The sequence below is a fragment of the Papio anubis genome, chromosome 1 (assembly GCF_008728515.1).
Source record: "Papio anubis isolate 15944 chromosome 1, Panubis1.0, whole genome shotgun sequence".
NCBI classification, from domain to species: Eukaryota; Metazoa; Chordata; class Mammalia; order Primates; family Cercopithecidae; genus Papio; species Papio anubis.
The window spans coordinates 184,004,799-184,025,130 of record NC_044976.1 but is presented as its reverse complement, the minus strand read 5'-3'; the positions used below and the strand labels follow the sequence as shown (position 1 = coordinate 184,025,130).

At 44.3% G+C, this 20,332-nt stretch overlaps 1 protein-coding gene across 2 annotated transcripts in view; it reads right to left on the bottom strand.

The window, feature by feature from the left end:
- Window positions 1-214: 214 nt before the first annotated feature.
- LOC101021192 (protein transport protein Sec16B) overlaps window positions 215-20,332 on the bottom strand; it is a 47,125-nt gene continuing 27,007 nt past the window's right edge. Inside the window, exons 16-26 of one of the 2 annotated variants that reach the window (XM_003893616.4) lie at window positions 18,181-18,321; window positions 16,900-17,004; window positions 15,986-16,061; window positions 13,533-13,832; window positions 12,615-12,682; window positions 4,427-4,579; window positions 4,156-4,254; window positions 3,640-3,751; window positions 3,432-3,511; window positions 1,481-1,579; window positions 215-857 (exon numbers count right to left, since the gene is read on the bottom strand). In XM_003893616.4, coding sequence (XP_003893665.3) covers window positions 786-857; window positions 1,481-1,579; window positions 3,432-3,511; window positions 3,640-3,751; window positions 4,156-4,254; window positions 4,427-4,579; window positions 12,615-12,682; window positions 13,533-13,832; window positions 15,986-16,061; window positions 16,900-17,004; window positions 18,181-18,321 — 1,305 coding nt within the window. In that variant the 3' untranslated portion in view covers window positions 215-785. The remainder of the gene's footprint in view (window positions 858-1,480; window positions 1,580-3,431; window positions 3,512-3,639; window positions 3,752-4,155; window positions 4,255-4,426; window positions 4,580-12,614; window positions 12,683-13,532; window positions 13,833-15,985; window positions 16,062-16,899; window positions 17,005-18,180; window positions 18,322-20,332) is intronic. The other variant, XM_031658309.1, reaches the window with a different exon arrangement.

Genomic DNA, 20,332 nt, shown 5'->3' with positions numbered 1-20,332 from the left:
TCCCAGCACTTTGGGAGGCCAAGACGGGCGGATCACGAGGTCAGGAGATCGAGACCATCCTGGCTAACACGGTGAAACTCCGTCTCTACTAAAATACAAAAAAAATTAGCTGGGCGTGGTGGCGGGCGCCTGTAGTCCCAGCTACTTGGGAGGCTGAGCCAGGAGAATGGCGTGAACCCGGGAGGCGGAGCTTGCAGTGAGCTAAGATCCGGCCACTGCACTCCAGCATGGGTGACAGAGCGAGACTCCGTCTCAAAAAAAAAAAAAAAAAAGAAGAGGAAATTATAAAGGGCAGTAATAATCAACTTTCAGTATAAAAACTTTGCTAAGTAGAGCCATGTATTGGTCTATTACTAAGACAGGAAGAAGTCCAAGTTGGTCTAGAACATTGTTCTGAGCTCCTGCCCCTCCCCTGCTTCCCATTTCCTGCTACAGGGCTCTGTGGTCCCATCTTTGATTCTAGCTGTTAGGGCCCTAATTTCCCCAAGGCTCTCAAGCCACCACCATAAGTGCCACCACTATGTCACTCTGCTCATGTGCAGTCTGCTATTAGACCCAGACCTTCCACCTGATGAAATAATTTCCGGCATTCTGAAGCTAATCTTAAGAGACTGAATTGTGCTGTGTCTTGAGAGATCCTGTCTTCTTGCCTTCTCAGTGACTGGTGGAGACATCGGGCTGACACAAACCTCTTGAGGGTCCCAGTATGGTAGAGAGGGACTGGGAGATTGAGAAAAGGAGAGCAAGCAAAGTTGCGGCGATGAACCTGGGACGCGTGTTTATTCTCAGCATGGCTGAGTGGGATAGCGACGCTGAGCTAGGCGATTTGGCCGATTCAGGCTAGTGGCCATGGGCAGCTGGAAAAGAAGAACAAATATTACACTGAGTACAGCCCCAAACATGACTCTGCCCGGGATTGATTGGATGGATGGAGCTAGGGCACCCTGAGCCTCTGTGTAGAACATTTCCCAAGGTTGTGTTCTAATTATCTACCTCCACCCAACACCTTCACCCAACTATGGTGAAAAGAAATTGGATTTTATAAAGAGAGGAGGCCAAATGAGACATTAGCAGAGCTAAGTCTACCCAGTTTGCTGAGGAACAGGGAACTTAGCTTCTCTCAAAGTTTCCAGTGATCCCTTTATCCCCAGGACAGACTGACAGTGCACCCACACTACTGATGCCAACACCGACTGTGTCTCCCACATCTCAAGAGCTATTAAAATTTAAATACAATATTAAGAGTAACTACATTTATTGACCATTTTCTGGGTTCCAGGCCCTTCATATACGTATCTGTGAGCTAGCTACTACTGACCCCATTTTACAGATGCAGAAACTGAGACTTGGACAGTCTCAAGACTCTCCAATTGCTCAAGAACTCACATATTGTAAATGGCAAACTGGGATGATAAACCTAGGTCTCCTTAATCCAAAACCTGTGCTCCTGGCCAGCCCCTCCCCCTGAGGGTTTCCTTACCTGAGGGACCTGAGATGGGTTGTAAAGAGGAACAGTCCCTTTTAAGGCAGGTGGAGGAAGCAGAACACCAGGGTTGGAGCAGAGCTCAAAGGAAACACTCTGTGATAGAAAAGCATGGAAAATTCCATCAGTGCCCGCCTCCCAGATTCCAGAATGTTGAGGCTTTCAAGAAGCACATCAGGATTGTTTGGTTTTTTTCTCGGTGATTTCTTTGAGTTCCTTATTGACTCTCCAAAGGACATAAACAGAAATTTCTCAAAAGAAGAAATGGCCAATAAACAAATGAAAAAAATGTTCAACATCAATAATCTTCAGGGAAATGCAAATTAAAGCCACAATGAGACACCATCTTACTCCTGCAAAAATGACCATAACTAAAATGTCAAAAAATAATAGATGTTGGCACGGATGTGGGGAAAAGGGAACACTTCTACACTTCTACACTGCTGGTGGGAATGTAAATTAGTTCAACCTCTGTGAATAACAGTATGAAGATTCCTTAAAGAGCTAAAAGTAGAACTACCATTCGATCTAGCAATCCCACTACTGGGTATCGGCCCAAAAGAAAAGAAATCATTATTTGAAAAATACGCTTGCACAAGTATGTTTATAGGAGCACAATTCACAATTACAAAATGTGGAACCAACCTAAGTACCCATTGACTAATGAGCATGTAAAGAAAATGTGGTATACATATACGATGGAATACACTCAGTCATTAAAATGAACAAAATAATGTCTTTTGCAGTAACTTGGATGGAGCCAGAGGCCATTATTCTAAGTGAAGTACACAGGAGTGGAAAACCAGGAACCATATGTTCTCACTTATAAGTGGGGAGCTATGAGTACGTGAAGACATACAGAGCGACATAATGGACTTCAGAGACTCAGAAGGGGAAGGGTGGGAGGAGGGTCAGGGATTAAAAAAAACTACACATTAGGTACAACCCACATCCATGCCAACACTGCTTGGGTGATGGGTGCAATAAAATGTCAGAATTCACCACTATATAATTCCTCTAGGTAACCAAAAACCACTTGGGCCCCAAAAGCTACTGAAATGTTTTAAAAGAGAACCATATCAGAAGGATTTCTTAATAGAACTCAGGGAATCTCAAGCAAGCCAACATGGTTCAAGTGGACACATCCAACCCGTGGGCCTGGAGTGGCAATACTGACAAAAAGAAAAAGCCTCAATAAATTATATTGATACCACCATAAAAAGTAATATAACCTTCAAAAGGCCTAAAATTATACAAGCGTTATCTAACCAGGCTTAAAGAAATAAAAATGTTTTCCTAGCAATAGATATGAGATCCATACTAATGTGGACAACTCATCAAGAATTTACCATAGCCCTGGACAAGGTCTCCAGTGAACTCTGCCTCTTCCTGGGACAGGTAAAAAGGCAATTCCCCAGGCTTCCCCTGAGGAAGCTGTTATAGGTTGAAATGTGTTCCCAGAAAAAAAAAATCACATGTTGAAGCCCTAGCCCCCAGTACCTCAGAAAACATATGTTTGGAGAAACATGAAAATACAACATTTGGAGATGGGCTCTTTAAACAGGCAATTAACATAAATGGAGGTCATATTGGCAGCCCAATCCATTATGACTGATGTCCCTATAAGAGGAGGAAATCTGAACATAGACATGCTCAGAGGAAAGGCCGTGTGAAGACGTAGAAAGAAGATGGTCAGGCACAAGCCAGGTCATCTTTTCCTCAAAAGAAATCTGGACCTCAGCTTTCAACCTGCGGAACTGTGAGAAATTAGGTTTCTGTGGTCTGAGCCTCCGTTCTGTGGTACTTTGCTATGACGACCTGAGCAAACTAACACAGCAGAGAAGCATTCCTCATGTTCCCCAGGAGTCAGCACTGTCCACACTGAAGGTTCAGTCCTCACACACAGGCATCTGCTGGGGTCCGAGGCTCCAGCCCAGGGGCTGCTCACCTCAGGTCCAGACAAGCCTCCAACCCCAGTGCCCGCAGCTGCTTCCCCACTGGATGTGGATCCTTGGCCTTCACCCCCACCTGGAAAGCAATGAGTCAGAGCTGTTTCCTCTGCTCAGGACTGGGGGTCCCCACTCCCAGAAGGCACCCCCACCCTTGGGAGCGCTGAGGGGACCACCCATGGCCCAGAGGACGCGAGGTGGGAGTACCTGTGCCCATGGAGAAGGCGCTAAGAGCTGGCAGAGGAGGGGACTCAGGAGAAGGTGTCAGTGAGAGGCCCAGGCCAGCCTGGTGGGGAGAAGATGCTCTGGGGGTCTCCCGCTTTGTGGAGAAAGAAACGCAGCATTGGCGACATTGGTGGTTAACAAATTCACGCCCACCCACTTGCGTTCCCACACTCAGGATGGCAGCCTTGCCACAAACTGCTGCTGGGTACTCCCCAAAACCCCCTCTCCTCATTCCACTCTTCTGCTCAGTAATCCACACTAGCTCCCTCCTGCTGACCCTCTAAAGTTACATTTCTTCATCCTAACTTTTTAAAGCTTTTATAATCTGCCTTGCCCCCACAGGACCAATTCATTTCCCACCATCTTCTGTCACAAAACCTCTGTCTTGTGTGGCCTGGGGTGGAGTCAGGTGCCAGCTCTGAGAGCTCCTAGGTGCTAAGGCAGCTCCCTCTGAAAGACCCACAGAGAGAGGCATTCTCTCCCTTCCACAGAGCCTACCTCACAGTCAGGGCTGTCCGAGGAGTCCTCCTCTCCAGAGGGAGATGCGTTCTTGGTGGGCTTCGATCGAAACCAGCTGAACCAGCCAAACCCTGAGCTCTGGAAGGGGAAGAGGACATTTTATGACCTGCAGGTTTGCTTCTGCCCCTGACTATGAGGTTAACCCGCCCCCATGTGACAGTCAGAGCCCAGACTTCCAAGTCTGCACCACCCTTAAGGAAGGGATTGGCAGGGGGAGGAAGGCCGGGGAGAGAAGAACAAGTCCCTCCACCTTTGTATGCTCCTTCCCATCTCCGAGCTTGCCTCTCCGGGCAGTATTTTGGGGAGAGTTTTTATCAGCCTCATCGGAGGACTCCTCCTCATCCTCCTTGGCTGAATTGGTGGAACACTCAGAAATACTTGGTGCTCTGGCAGCCAGCAGTGTCTGGAATTAAAGAAAGAACTCATATTTGCATGGCACTTGACAGGTTACCAAACACATGTGCACATACTCCCTCACCTGACCTGCTCCGAAGCAGTGGGATTGTCTCTCAGAATCATATTGTACTGAAGAGGAAGGAAGGCTTAGCCATGCAAAATGACTTGCTGAAGGTCGCAGGATAAAGTCAGAGCCCAAGCCCATGTTATCCCTAATCTTACAGACCTTCGTCTGTGGTGCCACCTCTCCAGAAACATACAGTTTTCAGAACTATGCCAAGGCCTGGAGCAGGGGTTATGGACTGCTACTGCTGGAGATGAAGAGGGCCAGAAAACACCCCACAGAGGCCCACAAGCCCCCCCAAAGAAAACAGAGAATGTAGCAACCACCAAACATAACTCGTCTTAGAGCTCATTTCCTAACAGACTTGCTCAAGATCAACTGCGAACATATGCGCCAGAGAGGGGTAAAATACACCCACATCCCTTTACATTAACTTTTTGTTGTGGTGGTGGTAAGATAGATACAAAATAAATTTTGCCATTTTAACTATTTTTAAATGTGCAATTCAGTGGCAGTAAGTATACACACAGTGTCGTACAACCATCACCACTAGCTGTCACCGGAAGTTTTTCATCATCCCCATTACATAACTCCCTATTTGCCCCTCCCCCAGGCCCTGGTCACTGCCATTCCACTTCTGTCTCTGAGTTTGCCTATTCTATGTGTCTCACATAGGTGGAGTCACACGACATATTGCCCTTTTCTGTAATATTTACATTTTTCACTCTCAATAAAACACAATTGATACAAACCTTAGGAAATACTTCGGCAAAATAAAGAAAAAAACTTTATTTTTTGTTCAAATGAATATAGTGTTGACTTTGTGCCAGGCACTGTTCTAAGGGCTTTATATGTAGTGATGCATTTAATCCTTACAATAGTCCTGTGAGCTAGGTGCTATTATTATCTCATTTTATATATGAGAAAACTAAGGCACAGAAAGGTGAAGCAACCTGTCTCGGGTCACCCAGCTCATAAATGGCAGAGCAAAGGCTAAAGGTAGGCTGTCTGGCTTTCCTTCGAGGAATTTCTCCTAAGTGAATGATTCAAGACATAGACAAGAGCTTATATACTAGGATGCCCAGCACTGTGTGTTATATATGAGTGAGAAAAGGAAGGAGGAATGGAGGGAGGGAGGGGAAAGGATGCAACACTCACAATGATTAACGACAACACGGGAATAATCAACCAGAATGCGAGCTCCTTACTGTGGTCATGGAGGCCCCGTAAGCTTGCCTCTGCTGCCCTCCAGCCTTTTTTCTCAGCCCTCTTCCCTACTCTCCCCACTCTCAGGGCAGAATGGCTCCCTTGATCTCCCTTAACTACACCAAGGGAGCCACTGCAGGGCCTCCAGTCCTGCTATTTCTCTGCCTCGAACGCCTTTCCACTAGCTATTCACCTGGCTCATTTCCATGCTCCATCCTGATCTCCACTTGAAGGCCTCCTCAGTGACACCTTCCTTGGCCACTCCTCTGAAGTGAGATGCCTGGCGCGTATACTTGTTTATGTTTAGTCACTTCCACTAGACTTGAGCACCTGAGGGAAGGCTTGGGCTGACGTGCTGATGCCACCCCAGCCCCTGTGACAGGGCCTGGCACATTGTAGGAACTCAGTGAATATTTTGAATAAATGAATGAATAGCGCTACTTTCATAAAATGAATTTTGCCATGCCAATATTAAAAATCATATTTATAGGGGGCACCAAGATGGCCAAATAAGAACAGCTCCAGCCTCCAGCTCCCAACGTGAGCAACACAGAAGATGGGTGATTTCTGCATTTCCAACTGAGCCTCCGCTGCTGATACTCAGGCAAACAGGGTCTGGAGTGGACCTCGAGCAAACTCCAACAGACCTGCAACTGAGGGTCCTGACTGTTAGAAGGAAAACTAACAAACAGAAAGGATATCCACAGCAAAACCCCATCTGTACGTCACCATCATCAAAGACCAAAGATAGATAAAACCATAAAGATAGGGAAAAAGCAGTGCGGAAAAGCTAAAAATTCAAAAAATCAGAGCGCCTCACCCCCTCCAAAGGAGCATACCTCCTTGCCAGCAACGGAACAAAGCTGGACGGAGAATGACTTTGACAAGTTGAGAGAAGAAGGCTTCAGTCAATCAAACTTCTCAGAGCTAAAGGAGAAACTATGAACCCAGTGCAAAGAAACTAAAAACCTTGAAAAAAAGATTTGATAAATGGATAACTAGGATAACCAATGCAGAGAAGTCCATAAATGACCTGATAGAGATGAAAACCATGATACGAGAACTATGTCACAAATGCACAAGCTTCAGTAACTGACTCGATCAACTGGAAGAAGGAGTATCAGTGATTGAAGATCAAATGAATGAAATGAAGCAAGAAGAGAAGTTTAGAGAAAAAAGAGTAAAAAGAAATGAACAAAGCCTCCAAGAAATATGGGATTATGTGAAAAGATCATATCTACATCTGATAGGTGTACCTGAAAGTGACGGGGAGAATGCAACCAAGTTGAAAAACACTCTACAGGATATCATCCAGGAGAACTTCCCCAACCTAGCAATGCAGGCCAACATTCAAATTCAGGAAATACAGAGAACGCCACAAAGATACTCCTCGAGAAGAGCAACTCCAAGACACATAATTGTCAGATTCACCAAAGTTGAAATGAAGGAAAAAATGTTAAGGGCAGCCAGAGATAAAGGTCGGATTACCCACAAAGGGAAGTCCATCAGACTAACAGCAGATCTCTCGGCAGAAACTCTCCAAGCCAGAAGAGAGTGGGGGCCAATATTCAACATTCTTAAAGAAAAGAATTTTCAACCCAGAAATTCATATCCAGCCAAACTAAGTTTCATAAGAGAAGGAGAAATAAAATCCTTTACAGACAAGCAAATGCTGAGAGATTTTCTCACCACCAGGCCTGCCCTACAAGAGCTCCTGAAGGAAGCACTAAACATGGAAAGGAACAACCATTCCATGTTGGAATGTACCAGCCATTGCAAAAACATGTCAAAATGTAAAGATCATCGATGCTAGGAAGAAACTGCATCAACTAACAAGCAAAATAACCAGCTAACATCATAATGACAGGATCAAGTTCACACATAACAATATTAACCTTAAATGTAAAAGGGCTAAATAGTCCAATTAAAAGACACAGACTGGAAAATTGGATAAAGAGTCAAGACCCATCAGTTTGCTGTATTCAGGAGACCTATCTCACATGCAGAGACACGCATAGGCTCAAAATAAAGGGATGGAGGAAGATCTACCAAGCAAATGGAAAACAAAAAAAGGCAGGGGTTGCAATCATAGTCTCTGATAAAACAGACTTTAAACCAACAAAGATCAAAAGAGACAAAGAAGGCCATTGCATAATGGTAAAGGGATCAATTCAACAAGAAGAGTTAACTATCCTAAATATATATACACCCAATAGGAGCACCCAGATTCATAAAGCAAGTCCTTAGAGACTTACAAAGAGGCTTAAACTCCCACACAATAGTAATGGGAGACTTTAACACACTGTCAACATTAGACAGATTAACAAGACAGAAAGTTAACAAGGATATCCAGGAATTGAACTCAACTCTGCACCAAGTGGACCTAATAGACATCTACAGAACTCTCCACCCCAAATCAACAGAATATACATTCTTCTAAGCACCACATTACACTTATTCCAAAATTGACCACATAGTTGGAAGTAAAGCACTCCTCAGCAAATGTAAAACAACAGAAATTATAAAAAACTGTCTCTCAGACCACAGTGCAATCAAACTAGAACTCAGGACTAAGAAACTCAATCAAAACCGCTCAATTACATGGAAACTGAATAACCTGCTCCTGAATGACTACTGGGTACATAACAAAATGAAGGCAGAAATAAAGATGTTCTTTGAAATCAGTGAGAACCAGATACAACATGCCAGAATCTCTGGGACACATTTGAAGCAGTGTGTAGAGGGAAATTTGTAGCACTAAATGCCCACAAGAGAAAGGAGGAAAGATCTAAAATTGTCACCCCAACATCACAATTAAAAGAACTAGAGAAGCAAGAGCAAACAAATTCAAAAGCTAGCAGAAGGCAAGAAATAACTAAGATCAGAGCAGAACTGAAGGCGATAGAGACACAAAAAAACCCTTCAAAAAATCAATGAATCCAGGAGCTGGTTTTTTGAAAAGATCAAAAAAATTGATAGACTGCTAGCAAACTAATAAAGAAGTAAAGAGAGAAGAATCAAATAGATGCAATAAAAAATGATAAAGTGGATATCACCACTGACCCCACAGAAATACAAACTACCATCAGAGAATACTATAAACACCTCTACGCAAATAAACTAGAAAACCTAGAAGAAATGGACAAATTCCTGGACACATACACTCTCCCAAGACTAAACCAGGAAGAAGTTGAATCCCTGAATAGACCAATAGCAGGCTCTGAAATTGAGACAATAATTAATAACCTACCAAACAAAAAAAGTCCAGGACCAGATGGATTCACAGCCGAATTCTACCAGAGGTATAAGGAGGAGCCAGTATCATTCCTTCTGAAACTATTCCAATCAATAGAAAAAGAGGCAATCCTCCCTAACTCATTTTATAAGGCCAACGTCATCCTGATACCAAAGCCTGGCAGAGACACAACCAAAAAAGAGAATTTTAGACCAATATCCCTGATGAACATCCATGCAAAAATCCTCAATAAAATACTGGTAAACCAAATCCAGCAGCACATCAAAAAGCTCATCCACCATGATCAAGTGGGCTTCATCCCTGGGATGCAAGGCTGATTCAACATACACAAATCAATAAATGTAATCCAGCATATAAATAGAGCCAAAGACAAAAACCACATGATTATCTCAATAGATGCAGAAAAGACCTTTGACAAAATTCAACAGCCCTTCATGCTAAAAACTCTAAATAAATTCGGTATTGATGGAACGTATCTCAAAATAATAGGAGCTATTTATGACAAACCCACAGCCAATATCATACTGAATGAGGAAAAACTGGAAGCATTCCCCTTAAAAACTGGCACAAGACAGGGATGCCCTCTCTCACCACTCCTATTCAACATAGTGTTGGAAGTTCTGGCTAGGGCAATCAGGCAAGAGAAAGAAATAAAGGGTATTCAATTAGGAAAAGAAGAAGTCAAATTGTCCCTGTTTGCAGATGACATGATTGTATATTTAGAAAACCCCATCATCTCAGCCCAAAATCTCCTTAAGCTGATTAGCAACTTCAGCAAAGTCTCAGGATATAAAATCAACGTGCAAAAATCACAAGCATTCTTATACACCAATAACAGACAAACAGAGAGCCAAATCATGAATGAACTCCCATTCACAATTGCTACAAAGAGAATAAAATACCTAGGAATCTAACTTACAAAGGATGTGAAGGACCTCTTCAAGGAGAACTACAAACCACTGCTCAGCAAAATAAAAGAGGACAGAAACAAATGGAAGAACATTCCATGCTCATGGATAGGAAGAATCAATATCATGAAAATGGCCATACTGCCCAAGGTAATTTATAGATTCAATGCCATCCCCATCAAGCTACCAATGACTTTCTTCACAGAAGTGGAAAAAACTACTTTAAAGTTCATTTGGAACCAAAAAAGAGCCCGCGTTGCCAAGACAATCCTAAGTCAAAAGAACAAAGCTAGAGGCATCATTCTACCTGATTTCAAACTATACTACAAGGCTACAGTAACCAAAACAGCATGATACCAGTACCAAAACAGAGATATAGACCAATGGAACAGAACAGAGGCCTCGAAAATCATATCACACATCTACAACCATCTGATCTTTGACAAACCTGACAAAAGCAAGAAATGGTAAAAGGATTCCCTATTTAATACATGATGCTGGGAAAACTAGCTCATAAGTAGAAAGCTGAAACTGGATCCCTTCCTTACTCCTTATACAAAAATTAATTCAAGATGGATTAGAGACTTAAAAGTTAGACCTAAAACCATAAAAACCCTAGAAGAAAACCTAGGCAATACCATTCAGGACATACGCATAGGAAAGGACTTCATCTCTAAAACATCAAAAGCAATAGCAACGAAAGCCAAAATTGACAAATGGGATCTAATTAAACTAAAGAGCTTCTGCACAGCAAAAGAAACTACCATCAGAGTGAACAGGCAACCTACAGAATGGGAGAACATTTTTGCAATCTACTCATCTGACAAAGGGCTAATATCCAGAATCTACAAAGAACTCAAACAAGAAAAAAACAACCCCATCAAAAAGTGGGCAAAGTATATGAACAGATACTTCTCGAAAGAAGACATTTATGCAGCCAACAGACACATCAGAGAAATGCAAATCAAAACCACAATGAGATACCATCTCACACCAGTTAGAATGGCGATCATTAAAGTCAGGAAACAACAGGTGCTGGTGAGGATGCGGAGAAATAGGAACACTTTTACACTGTTGGTGGGACTATAAACTAGTTCAATTCATTGTGGAAGACAGTGTAGTGATTCCTCAAGGATCTAGAACTAGAAATACCATTTGACCCAGCCATCCCATTACTGGGTATACACCCAAAGGATTTAAATCATGCTGCTATAAAGACACATGCACACATATGTTTATTGCGGCACCATTCACAATAGCAAAGACTTGGAACCAACCTAAATGTCCATCAATGACAGACTGGATTAAGAAAATGTGGCACATATACACCATGGAATACTATGCAGCCATAAAAAAGGATGAGTTTGTGTCCTTTGTAGGGACATGGATGCAGCTGGAAACCATCATTCTCAGCAAACTATCACAAGAAGAGAAAACCAAACACTGCATGTTCACACTCATAGGTGGGAATTGAACAATGAGATCACTTGGACACAGGAAGGGGAACATCACACACTGGGGCCTGTTGTTGGAGGGGGAGAGAGGGGAGGGATAGCATTAGGAGATATACCTAATGTAAATGAGTTAATGGGTGCAGCACACCAATATGGCACATGTATATATATGTAACAGACCTGCATGTTGTGCACATGTACCCTACGACATAAAGTATAATTTTAAAAATAATATTTACAAATGACATAGAAAAATCTCATTATATAGTGTTAAGTAACAGGAAAAAAAGCTTTGCATACATATGTTCTTAGCAACTTAAAAACATGTATATGTGTATAATGTATATACAGATATACATATATGTGTGTATACATATGCATATACAGAAAAATAGTGTAAGAAAAGAAAAGCACTTTTACTGTTGGATTGAGTGATATTTGATTCTTTATATGATACTTCACTTTTAGATTTTTCTATAACAATAATGTACCACTTTTCAGTCAGGAAAAAAAAAAAAAAACAGAAAACCATAGAAGTTTGTTAAGACCTGTACCCCTGTTTTTCTACTTTAAAAAGTTATAGGATGTAACCCTCCAACCAGGAGAAGCTGAAGAACGCCTTAGGTTCGGGACCAACACTGCCCATTGCTGAGGGCAGGAGTGTGTTCAATCAGAGCTAAATAGAATGATTCATCAGACATGGTCACCTCCAGGACCTTAGAGCCTAACTGAGGAGAAAAGACAGAGGCAGGCACTGTCACAGCTACCACAGATCTTTCTTTGAAATAAAGCCAGGTAAAAATTAAAACAAGGAAATATCAACAGTCTTCCATGGCAGGACAGGGTATGGCAAGCGTTTTGTGCAGCACCGAGAAGATGTCAGAGGTAACAGAGATCTGAGAGGCCAAAACAAACCAGCTCAGTTGCTCCCTTTCACCCCGTGGACACAGGTTGGTGGGGTTGAGTGTAAACAAGAACACAGCCTCCCGCCCAGCTCCCAGGAGTTGGTATAGGAAGAGGCATGGTGAGATGTGGAAGAGAAAGCTGCTGCAACGCTGAGGAGGAGCTTGCATGTGGCCAAGAAACCAGGGCAACTGGTAAAAACCAGAAGTGTTTGAGTGGGCAGTGGTATCTTTTATGCTGTGTGCTCTCACCTGTGGTTTGGAAATGACCTCTTGGCCATCAGGAGGCTGGGAGGTTTCTTGAGACACTGTGTTCTCTCCTGAGTCACAAACAGAAATGGAAATAGCAATGGGAAGTTGTGCTTTTCCCATCTATCCTGAAGAAGAGTAACTGGGACACAATCAGCTTTCTTAACTGCAGCAGAAGCTCCGAGTCCATAAGCCCAAGCCAATCACAGCCAATACAAAGAATGCTCATATGGCTCAGCTCAATCCCAGCCACCCCAGGACATGCTGTTCAACTCATCCTCTACTTCCACAGCCACTCTTCGGGAATCTTGGAAATCAGAGCAGCATCAAGTGAGGTCACAGGGATCCTCCACCACCTTCCTCTCCATGTGAGCCTTCATCTTGGACAGGACCTAATCCTGGAAGGTCTAAGATCTAATCATTCTAGGTGACTTCCAGCATCTCCCTGGCATCGCTCAGCATTGCTCACTCATACTTAGCCCTTGTTGTCAAAGGTCTGATGAGCCTGAAAAAACTCGGGACCAAGATAGACACATGGGTTTCTGCTGGAGACCCTGATAGTAAGCTTTTGGGTGCAGGATGATTGGAGAAAGAGAACTTGGCCTCTATTTCTCCATCCTGTAATCTCTCTCCTAGAAACTATGTAATCATTTGGATGGCAGGTGTGGCTCCATTTGCCCTGCTGTACCCAGAGGAGAGATGGACCGGGCTGGAAGACAGCAATCTCCTTCAGATATATGCAAAGCACCAGTATAGTGGCTGAAAACTAGCAGGCCCTCAGTAACAGGCACATACCCCTGCATCTGTGTCTTTCCCAGCTCCAACCCAACCTCCTCTGACTGGTCCCAGAACCTCCCTTTCCTGCTTCCTCCCTACCCAGACGCTATACTCAACGTGGCCACCCTAGCTACCAGGTCTTACCAGGGCCCAGGTGTGTCTGCGGCGGTTCCTCCCAGACTGTTCCTCCAGGGGCCTCTGTCACTGCCACGCTGCTGCCAGTTCCTGGTAGGTGGATCTCAGGAACTGAGTAAAGAGGCATCGGTGCCCCTGTCTGCCCTGCACCCCCTCCTGCTGGGTAGGAGCCTGGCTGGAGAGGGAAGGGCTGCTGTGGGCTGGGCTGGGGCAGGCAGGTCTGCTCAAGCGTCAGCCACAGAGCTGAGCGGTACCCAGGGGCTTCAGAGTAGCCTTGACATCCAGAAAAGTCCTGGTAGAAAGTGTTTTCTAAGGATATAGAACGAAGGTAAAGAAGTGAGACCTGAAATGTGGCATTTGCATACTGATCACACCAGAAACATTCCTGCTCATGTCTTCTTTGGAAAGCAGTCACAAGGACAAGCTATCTAATGTGGCTTCCAGTAACGTGATGACAAGTAAAACACAGAGTGATGGTAACACCCTCATTGCTGTTTACGGAATTGTTTCCTTCACTAGTGTACCCTAAAAATAAAATCCTAAGCCCGTCCATTGACTTAACAGACCCCCTCTTGGACAAGGGGACCCCAGAGAAACCTTAAAACTTGAGTTCCCAGCCATGACAGGATGGGAAGTGAGAGTCATTATACCCCCTCTCTTTTGTAGTTTAGACACAACTGACCAGCATTAATGTTAAAACCGAGATCTTAAGACTAACAGATCTTATGGCTTGGTGGCCATAAGATACCAAATTACACACAGAACCTAAAGCCCTACCAGGCAACGGTTAAGTCCCGCACCTTAAAAATAAACTGTGTTCTCATGGCCACGAGGTTTTTTTCTCTAGCAGCTCAGCAAGCACTGGCCTTGAGATGAGCAATGTTAAAACAATTACAACTCATTCTGCTCACAAATGCTGACTAAATGAGCCTCTGTTCCATCAGCCATACCCACGGCTGTGATTGGACAAGACTGATTTCAGTAACTTTCTCCAGATAAGAAGACCACCAACCATGAATTGGGTCTGGCCAGTTTACAGAGGGTCCCCACTTGAGTGCTTCTGTGTCCCGAAAAGACCTTTTGACAGGTAAGGCCTAATTGTAATACACTTAAAGGATAAGTCTCCACCCCAAGGTGAACATGGGTCGTGTTTTACATGCATGTTAGCTCATTAGGCATGTGTGAGGACCTCCTTTGTGAATAGTCACAGCTCCTCCTATAACCTGTTAAATACGTATGTTTGATCAACCCATTCAACTTAAATTCTTGTCTTACCTCTCCTTCCCTCAAAGTGCCTGGCTATACTGCCCAGCCTGTGGGATGGCCACCTTGCAGGCTGGAACCCTTTGTAAGAAATAAAGTCTCCTTTCCGAATGTACACATTGTATGACCTTTTTTTTAAGTTAACACTACCTTGTATGATCTCTGAGCCTCTAGCCAGTGGGTTGGGAGGGCTGAAATTATCATCCTATCTGACTCCACATCTTTTTAATTTTTGATAAATTATTTCTTCTTTAAGGACTTCCTAATGGACTTGGGTATTTAAAACTTAGAAAGCTTCCAGCTAAAAACCTAAACCAGCTCACAGAAATCATGGCTTTGTTCTTAAAGAATCAGAGTACATTTGCCCTGGAAAAGACCTGACTGGTAACATAAACTAAGGTGTGGACCTATAACATGATTGGTCACGGGACTGGCATGGGGGCCGACCCGCCTGCTCCATTGGACACCAGGAGCCAGGGCTGTGGGGAAGCAACATCCACAGGCACCCAGCCTAGCTCTCCTCCACCCCCCACCTTTACAGATCCTGCTACACAGTGAGAAACAGAAGCCAAGGCCTGCCCTGCCCTCCCTTCCCTTTGCTCATGCCTGAGGAAGGACACAGGGCTGGGAAGAGATGAGGGCCCTTTCCTGACCCTACTGCTGGGGGAACTTGGGGAAAGAGTACAGAGTTAACCAGGGATATGGTGCCTGCTAACCCACCACTGGGAAGCATCCCAAGGGAAGAGTAGAGATGCCGTGAAAACATTGAAACATCCTTATTCCACAGTCATCTGGCAATTGCCAGCTCAAAACTCTTAAGGACTTCCGACATCCCCAACACTAACATATGATACCGATGAACCACAATCTCTGGACTCAAGAAATGTATCCAGCTGGAGAGAAGTTAACATAGGAGAAAGAATTGGCTAACAGTACAGTGCAACACAAAAAACACTCAGGTATTTAAAAACCTGAATCGTGAAGCAGATGCTTTCAGACTGAGGGAATTTAGAAGTGTCGGGGATGTGTGAGGCTGGCAGGAGCTGTGTGGAAGAGGCGCCTGGACAACAGGGTGGATTTACACGGCAAGGCAGGCACCCAGGGAAGGGAAGGGCGAGTGATTTTGTGAATTACTTTGTCTCGTAGAATCAGATCCTGAGCGTCAGCTATGGATATGCTCAGTTCATCATTTTGGGTACCTGTTGTTGTTCCTCTGGCTCCCGAAATATCTGAGCGAGTAAGATGAGGATCCCCAGTGTCTCCTGCTATCTTTTGCTATTTAAAATAAAGTAAAATTCCTTTTAAGCAGCACAAAGGAAAAACAAGAACAGAGAAACAAAGTGATTCAAAACTTAAGCCAAAAAGAAACTTCCAGTGGGGATGACAAGGTAAGGGAAACACTCGTATGCTTAGGGGCCTGGGGGGTCATGTGGATGGGGATTCCAACTCTGCCCAGACCAGGCAGAGATGGCTGGAGACCAGAGTCATCCACCCTCCCCTGAAGGAAGGAGCGCATGGAAAGAACTAAACTGTAGGCCTCAGCACGTGCAGCAGATAGAAGGGGTAAGGCTGGGCGTGCTTCAAAAAATCCACCCTGTCTTTCCTTCAGAGCAGAATGGGAAAAAGAAAATGGAGGAGGCCCTGTTCCAATTACTGTTCCAATAACAACCAGCAGCTTTTGCGATTGTCAGAACAAAAAAGAAAAGGCCCGGAAGTCTTTTAAGCAATTGCCCCACATTACATGAAAGTGACACTGGTCCACTGTGATCCATTGTTCCTAGCAGAGATGGGGAAGCTTTGATGGTCATGAAACATATTCTCTGGGGCCTCAGGGAAGGGTGTCAAGAGTGATTGGGAAGAGCGCCCCAACGTGTCACATGTGAATATAGGAAAACGCTTCCACACAGGGACAAGCAGCGGCAAGGAAGCTGAGTCCCACCCCTTCCCCAGACACCAACTGTGCCTCATGGGTGATGGAAGAGACCACGGCGAGGCATGGGGACCAGGGACTTGCTAATGTCAGCGCCTACCTGTTCCATGTCTAGGGGAGGGAGGAGGGAAACAAAGGCCGACACCCGCCCCCCACCACTGCCCTGGCTCCAACCCCACTCACCTCCAGCTGCCTCCGAAGTTGCACTAGCCAATCTGGCTCTAGGTCCCTGTCTCTACTGCGTCTTTCTAAAACCAGAGGATCTGATAGCTTCAGTTTCTCTGCTAGCTGTGCCAGGTTTCCAGATGGGTTAGGGGCAGAAAGTAAGAGAGAGGAGAGGAGAGAGAGGGAAGAGAAACGGAAAGACAATAGGGAAGAGAAAACAAGGAAAAAGGAGAAAGAGAGCCTTAACTCACTTATAAATTACATTATAAAAAATAATCGAAAAATAGCTAATTCAGCAGACATCCTTCCAAAATTGCAACATAAATCATTAACCTGTCTTGGGTGTTAGATTCTAAATAAAGTATGAGGAGAAACAGTTACTCAGCTTCATTTCTCTGCAAGGCTGTCTGCTCTGTAACAATGTTTCTCAAACTTAGATGTACATACAAATTTTGTTTGAATTCTAATTGTAAACTTGTTAAAATGCTAATTCTGATTCCATACATCTGGGCAGGGACGAAGAGGCTGCACTTTTAACCCGCTCCCAGGTGATGCTAATGTTACTTTGTATTTCAAGGATTTATTCCATAAACAAGTTTTAGTTACCAAAACTTTTCTAATCATTCATTCTGAGCTCCTTGCAACCATCAACCTGTTGGCAGAAACTTCAGGGTATGGGGAGGCTCACCACCACAAATTTTTATACATTAAAGAATCCAGCACTTGGGCCTCATCTAAGGCAAAACAAAAATTTAAGGGTAGGCTGCTTTTTAACTCTCTAGCTAATGGGTTTTTCTTCAATTAATTGAAACAACTATTTGCTTGATTGTTGTTTTCTTCCCTAGGAACTAAAGGTTGATATGTTTTTGTTTTCTATTTTAAATGTATCTCACATGTGATAAAATATTCCATGCATTTAAAAGCATTTTAATAAGGATCATTTACTCTTTTAATCACTAAAATATATTTTCTAAGCCCAGCTTTTATAATTAGAATGGTTCACCATAGCATGTAGTTTTACTGTACCAGAAAAGCAGATGCAAAAATGAATTTCCCAAGTAGCACTGACATGGTTTCCAGTCTCCAATCCCACCACCGCCCGCTCAGAGAGCATCCTTTGTGTAGTGTTGGGCCTCTGCTTATCGCATCTGGGCATGCATACGTGGTCAAAGACGGTCGTGGGCTCCAATTTTACGGCAGGTTCAAAGAAGATGAAATGTAGAGTCTAAGCTGCTCTACAATGGCATTCTTTGAATAGTGAAGATAAAACAACTGCACAGAACCCTTTGAGAGGCTCACCTTGATGAGTTCCGCTAACAGCACAGGGTGACTGCTCTCTCCCTGGCTCAAGACAGCTGCACCAATGGCTTCGCAGTAATGCAAGGCCTGGGACACGAGGCCGTAATCTGCCAGACGGGAAGCATAAAGGAGCTTATACACCTGTGAAGGGAAATGAGTCAGTGACTAGTCCATCCAGGCAGGGAGAGAAAGAGAGAGAAATGTAGATAAGACTTCTTGGAAGTCAGCTGACTGTCAGCTTCCGCTAACTCTGGCATCCAAATATCAAGAGGCTTGTGCCATTTGGAGCATTTTATCTATGCGTGGGCACAACTCCAAATCCAGCCTCCAGTTCCTGCATTACAGAGAAAAGAACAGGAGTCACATCCACTCAACGTTCCTAGGTCCTGGTCACCGTGCAAAGTGCACTGGAGTCCTTATTTATTGGGTAGCCCACATATCCAGAGAGCCTGATGTACAGGCACAGGACCAGGCAAAAGGGGGACATTAAAAGAAACAAAAATAGCCTGGGTGCAGTGGCTCACGCCTGTAGTCCCAGCACTTTGGGAGGCCGAGGCAGGCGGATCACTTGAGGTCCAGAGTTCGAGACTAGCCTGGCCAACATGAGGAAACTCCATCTCTACTAAAAATACAAAAATTAGCTGGCATAGTGGCATGCACCTGTAGTCCCAGCTACTCGGGAGGCTGAGGCAGGAGAATTGCTTGAACCCGGGAGGCAGAGGTTCCAGTGAGCCGAGATCATGTCACTGCACTCCAGCCTGGGTGACAGAGTAACTCTGTCTCAAAAAAAAAAAAAAAGAAAAAAAAATAGACCCTAGTGCAAAGGGCATAAAGTTAATGGAGAAAGCTTACTGAGAAAAACAACTAAGCTCTCATGAAAGCATGAGTGCCAGGGCAGGAGCAAGTGTGAGGGCTTTGGTATCAGACAGACTCAAGTTCAAATAAAAGCTCCATGTGAGGTGTGAGACACTGGGCTAGTTACCTCATCTCTCTGTGCCTCAGTTTCCTCTCTACTACATGGGAATACTACTACTACCTACGCCCTTGGTTGTTATGGAAATTAAATGAGATAATTCAGGTGAAGTACTGAGAAGAAACAGCATGCAAGAGATGTGGGCCGATAGCATGTAACCCTTCCGGGCCTCCGTTTTCTCTTTTGTAAAAGGGAGTTAATCATGCCTACATTACAGGATTTGAAACAATACACAAGATGTATAACGCCACAATGCCGGGCACACAGAGCACATTCAAAGTAGCCAATCTCATTACTAATACCAGCCCCAAGCAGCACCAAAATAACTGAGAGTTGGGATGAATAAAGAAGAGAAAAAAAAAGGAGACCAAAGAGCCGGTCGAGGAACTGCAAACAGGAGCTCATCAGGCAAGGTTTTGCTGGAAAAGGTGAGTCTTTGGCAAAGCCCTTAAAAAAGAAGATGCTATAGGACACATGCCTAATGCATGTGGGGCTTAAAACCTAGATGACAGGTTGATAGGTACAACAAATCACCACGGCACATGTATACCTATGTAACAAACCTGCACGTTCTGCTCATGTATCCCAGAACTTAAAAGAAAAAGAAGAGAAGATGCTAATTGGGCCATTTCTCTATGACAAAGGAATTCACTTTCAAGGCTTTGTGTTGTGTGTGCATGTTGTTGTAATTGTTGTTGTTGCTGCTGCTGTATGTACCCTCGACACCAAGCACTGAAGGAGAAACAAGGAATTGCTGGAAAAGATCTCTACCTAAAGAAGATAACTAAGGTAGGAAGATAAGGTACCTGTGCATGAAAGGCAAGAAAACACAAGGCAGCGTGAGTTCAATGTCAGTGGGGGCCCCTGGATTCAGCTGTGGGAGCCACACTGTGCCTGCCATGGCCTCAACACTGACAGCAGTTGCTGTGTGCCAGGCGCTGTTCTCGTGCATTAGAGAAACTAACTCAATTTCATGCCCACTCCATTACAAAGCACACTGTCATCCCATTTTACAGCTGAGACCACTGAAGGCTGCCATCTCAGTCACACTCATAGGCGTGGTCCGGGGAGCCTGCATGGAGGAAGGGATGGTGCTGGACGTCAGAGCTCACGGAGGATTTAGACGGAGGACGGCACGATGTCAGCACTGGTCTTAACGAATGTAAGGTGACAACGGCA